This window comes from Trifolium pratense, linkage group LG1 (assembly GCF_020283565.1).
Source record: "Trifolium pratense cultivar HEN17-A07 linkage group LG1, ARS_RC_1.1, whole genome shotgun sequence".
Classification (NCBI taxonomy): Eukaryota; Viridiplantae; Streptophyta; class Magnoliopsida; order Fabales; family Fabaceae; genus Trifolium; species Trifolium pratense.
Genome location: NC_060059.1, coordinates 31,295,299 through 31,300,728, shown reverse-complemented (window position 1 = coordinate 31,300,728; position 5,430 = coordinate 31,295,299). Strand labels below are relative to the sequence as shown.

General features: G+C 28.6%; 1 protein-coding gene across 1 annotated transcript; it reads left to right on the top strand.

The window, feature by feature from the left end:
- Nucleotides 1–1,324: 1,324 nt before the first annotated feature.
- LOC123892306 lies at nucleotides 1,325–5,099 on the top strand. Its single transcript, XM_045942101.1, has 2 exons — nucleotides 1,325–1,500; nucleotides 4,835–5,099. The coding sequence occupies exons 1-2, from the start codon at nucleotides 1,325–1,327 to the stop codon at nucleotides 5,097–5,099; spliced, it is 441 nt and encodes a 146-aa protein (XP_045798057.1).
- Nucleotides 5,100–5,430: the final 331 nt, after the last annotated feature.

Here is a 5,430-nt window from a genome sequence, read left to right as displayed (position 1 = left end):
AACATGTGCACTATGGACATGTGATAAGCAACTTAATTAGAAATATTTATTTCAAAAGTTGTGTATTCAACTTTTCAAACACTTTAATATAGTCATATTCGTAGGTTTATGTAATTTGCCGTTTTATGCTACTAATTAACAAGAATGTTGTGAGTTTGTTCGCAAATTCATCCTTTTAATTATTTTTAGCGAATTTGAATTTGTATTGCATCGATGTACTCTATCAATTTGAATAAATGAATATCATTTATTTTAGTCGAAAAAACTTTTCAAAAGTCAAATTATTGTTATAGCAAATTATATTTAGTGAAGGTATGTGTTTGTTTAAAGAGTACAAATGAAAAACATAAAATTATATACATAGTTCAAATGAAAAACATAGAGGGGGGACAATAGTTTGCTAAAAATGAAAAACATTTTACATTGAGAAAGAATGAAAAGATGCAATGCAGATGAGACTGCATAAGTGCACAATAGAGGGGGGATCCTAGAGGGTTAGGGTGGTTACTCCAGAAATGACTACATATTCTTTGTCCTCTTGACTATAGAAGTTTCCGCTTCAGAGCGCCCTTCGTCATCGAAGCTTTCAACATTACTAGAACCATTTGTGTCAACAAGCTTAGTGTCCCAAGAAAGGTAGATTTTGCCAATGATTTGTAACAAAAAAAAAGCGCTGCCAAAAATCAAATTTCTTATGATGACCCATGAATGTATCTCAAAGTCATTCATCATTCTCCAGAACAGACGCATTTACCTAGAAATCTTTGAACAGACGCATTTACCCAGAAATCTTTGACAAGATTATAGTAAATAGATAGCCCATATGGAGAATATCAAAGTAGTTTCCCCATTTCTAATAGGAGACGATTGGTTGAAGATTAATGCATATTACCCAATTCAAACTCTCCTTTCTTGTATTTCTTGAACCTTCAGTTGTTTGGTAATAGTCTATATCAAAATACTACAGTAGAAACTCTATAAATTAATAATGTCGGGACCGGAGAAATTTATTAATTTACAGAGTTATTAATTTATCGATAAATTAATAATTATTAATTTAAAGAGTTTTTAAGTAATTATATTGTACATACCAAACAAAAAGGCAAATTAGTCTATGTCTCTTAGAATTACGTTGCAGCAAATCTTGGGACTCAATGTAAATTAATAAATATTGTATTCATATCCATTGGAAATATGACTTTTGACTTTTGAAGTGTATAGTAAATGTAAACAAGTGGAATGTTCAATGTATTCTTAAGCAAGTTTGGCATATATAAATTATATGAATGTGTTAAAAGTATTCAAACCATATCTCACTCACGAGATGGCTTCTCATCTAAAAGGTGTTGCAAAATCAACTATGTCAGATCAAATACGTAAGGAGTTGTGCGAGTACAAGAGAGATGATCCTGCAAGCACACAAAAAGTTAGAGATGAGCTCCAAACAGACTTGAACTTTAAAGGAAAACAAACAACTATTGAATCATATTTCAACAAAGTGTAATATATTTTTTTTTCAGTTTCTATGAATTATTAATTTATGATTTTCTTGGGACCGAAAATTATAAAGGGATCTCCCAAAAAATTATTATCTTATTATTTTATCGAATCATTCAATTTTTTACACTGGCCCAAGTCGGGACCGGACAAATTTATTATTTTAGAGAATTTATTAATTTATCGAGTATTAATTTAAAGAGTTTCTACTGTAATTAACTTGCTAAAAGTGTGTTTTGATTGTCTGATTCAAGCATGTCTTTCTTTCTCGCATAAACAACACAAAAAATACCTTAGTAGCATCGCGCAATGAAAAATAATAAAATATGAACGTTTTTTTTTTAATATTTGACTGAAAATAATAACTCTTTATTTTTTATTTCATTGTCAATATAAAATTGTAGTAAATAAAAGTGATATTAATAATAAGGCTTAACTACACATTTGGTCATTTACGTTTAATTTAGGTTTCAATTTGGTCACTTACGTTTAAAAAGTCTCAATTTGGTCTCTTACGTTTATTTTAGGTTTCAAGTTAGTCATTTCCGTCAATTTTGTCAAATGTGGCAGCCAATTTGCATATGTGGATTGACACGTGTCACTTGGACACACTGACACATGTACTGTTCAGACGGTGTTAGTGACAAAACTAACGGAAATGACTAATTTGAAACCAAAAATAAATGTAAGGGACCAAATTGATACTTTTTAAACGTAAGGGATCAAATTGAAATCTAAAATAAACATAAGGGACCAAATGTGTAGTTAAGCTTAATGCTAATAATAATAATAATAATAATAATAATAATAATAATAATAATAATAATAATAATAATAATAATAATAATAATAATAATAATAATAATAATAATAATAATAATAATAATAATAATAATAACAATAACAATAATAATAATAATAATAATAATAATAATAATAATAATAATAATAAATTTTACGTATATATCAAATCATTTTTCATGTGATTAAACTAATTCAGGAACCTATTTACAAAATGTAAACTAATTTAGGGACCTTTTTACAAACTAGAAATAAGTTAATTATTGATCAACGATTGACCAACCAACACTCTATTAACGGATAAATATAGAAATCTATTTAATAATTACTATGAAATGATAAATATATAATAATATTTTAATTAGTTACTATTTAATCTTAAAAGCATTTAAAATCAGATGGAAAATTCAAAATAGACCAAACAAATTTAGAAAAAGGATAAATATATAATAATTTTTAAAAGTCAAAAAAATAGACCAAACAAATTATAAGAAAAAAATAAACATGTAATAATTTTAAAAAGTCAAAAAGATAGTCAAAAATAAAAAAGTAAAATAGGAGAAATTTTTAATACTTACCACCTATGAAGCACGGACACCGGAAACGACACGAGCACTGACACGTCGACACCGATAAAAATTTAAAAAAATGACATAATTTACTGTATCATAAGTGTCGGTGCTTCCTAGCTTACCACACAACATTGTTGCAATTTATATATAAGATTTTTACCAATAGATAGCACTTTTATCGTATTGTATGAAACTATTATAGTTTCAAAACTGTTGAATTGATGGATAGGAATTTGACATCACCAATCTCTAAAAGAATGGTGACTAGTTCTGGTGATAATCGTGAGTCTCTTTTTTTTCATAGTTTAATATTGTTGCTGGTTTATTATTTTTCATCACATTGTGTTTTTATCATTGTTTTGTCTTTATTGCTCCATTTTTGGTTTGGATGATATTGCAAATTTTATGTTGATTACTTTTTATTCTAAATGATTTTGATGTTTTTTTTCTCAATACAAAATCGAATTTCGGATTTTTAAGATTCTCACATCTAGATATGATAAGATCTGCACATGGGTTTATAAGTAGAGATTGTCTTTAACTTACAAGTCGCTGAGTTAGATTTCACCAAAATTATAAGATGACATCAGTGTGTATCCAAGTTCCACTTAGATCATGCTCCAGATGTCCGGTGTTGGGAATAAAAGGTATGTGTTAAAATTCTCACATTTGATGAGATATGGTCTAGAGGCAATATTCTTCACATTTGAGTTAGACCTAACTCATAATTCTATGTAATTTATATTTGATTTGGTGAAGTTAGAAAACAAATTGTTTGATCTTCATGCGATGTAATCACGTGACAGTAAAATGGCAAACAACTTATATTTTGATATGTATTTTTTTTTTTTTTGAATGAATATTTTGATATGTATTTGAAACTAGATTTGGTGAAGTTAAATTAAGAGTTGTTTGATCGTAATCAAATGTGATCTCTTGACCGCGTGAATGCATGTTTTCTATAATCGGAAGGAATTTAGGTTCATATCTAGAATAAACACATGATAGTTTTATCATGCAAAATTTTGTGATTTATCTTTCATGAATATTCACAAATTAAATGGATAAAATCTTATAAGAGATTTTGGATGTACCGATCAAATTAAACTAACTTAAAAGTGTTAAGTTTAAATTCTACATTTTGTCCTCTTTTTATGCAATTTCTTAGAGTTTTCTTTTCATCAATTTATTCATAATTTTTTGTTTAAGCTGGAGTTGCAATCAATATGGGCATGGGAGGGAAATATCAAGAATGGTAAGTGGATTGGTTTCAACACTCACTTTCTATTTACCATAATTTTTGTATCATATTGTAATCTTGTTATCCAATCAGTATTTGCCATAATATTTGTATCATATTTGAAACTTAGGCAATTTTTAAAAAATTGTTTACATATTTTATTTGGTTGGTCAATGGTTCTGTTAGTAATGACACTATAGCTTATAATCGATGTACTATTACAAACTACTCTGTAACTCTTATATTGAAAACAATTTATTTGTGTTTTTTACCCTATATCATTGAAAATCCTAGGAATTTTAGTACCATTAGAAGAAAAATGTAGGTTAACGATGACTCTAGTTATAGTAAAAAGAATGATATCCATGTGATGGCTCAAAATGGCATGAGCAATTGATTAAAAATATTTCTAAAGTGTTTCAAGTGTAACCACCTCATTGTAGTGTTGTGCTTCACAAACAAAAATATCATCAATAGGGTGTTTTTTAGATTCAACCACCACGTTTTTGTGATTTGTGTCGGATGAAACCACCTCATAATTGTGTCGTGTTTCATATGCAACCATCTCATCTTTGAGTTGCGTTTCGAATGCAACCATTGCCTCATTGATGTGGTGCGCTTCGAATAAAACTACCACTTCATCATTGTGTTGCAATTCAAATACAATCTTAGTTTTTTTTTGTTTCAGAAACAATCACAGCCTCATTGCTTTGTTGTGTTTCAGATACAATCACAACATTAGTTATATGCATATAGCTAATGTTGTGGTTATATCTGAAACACAACAAAACAATGAGACTATGATTGTTTCTGAAACAAATAAAAACAACGAGGAGGAGGTTGTATTTGAAGTGCAACAAAATGATAAAGTAGAAGTTTTATCTGAAGCGCAACACGTCAATGAGGGAATTGTTGCATTTGAAACACAACTCAGAGATGAGATGGTTGCATCTAAAACACGACACAACTATAGAGTGGTTTCATCTTAAACACATCACAAAGATAAAGTCGTTGAATTTGAAAAACATCTAATTGATGATATTATTGTTTGTGAAGCACAACACATCAATGAAGTGGTTGCATTTGAAACACCTGAGTAAGATCTTTAATCAATTTCTCATGTGATTATTAGCCATCACATGAATATCATTCTTTTTATTATTATATTTCACTGTATTCCTAAAAATCAGCCTTACAGCCTCCATTTCACGGTACTAAAAGTTTAGGCTTTTCAACAATCCACATTTAAACTATATTATAGTCTTGATTTACATAGTCGAAATGATGATTGGTCTGATGGTCCTGATCTTATGGCTGCTT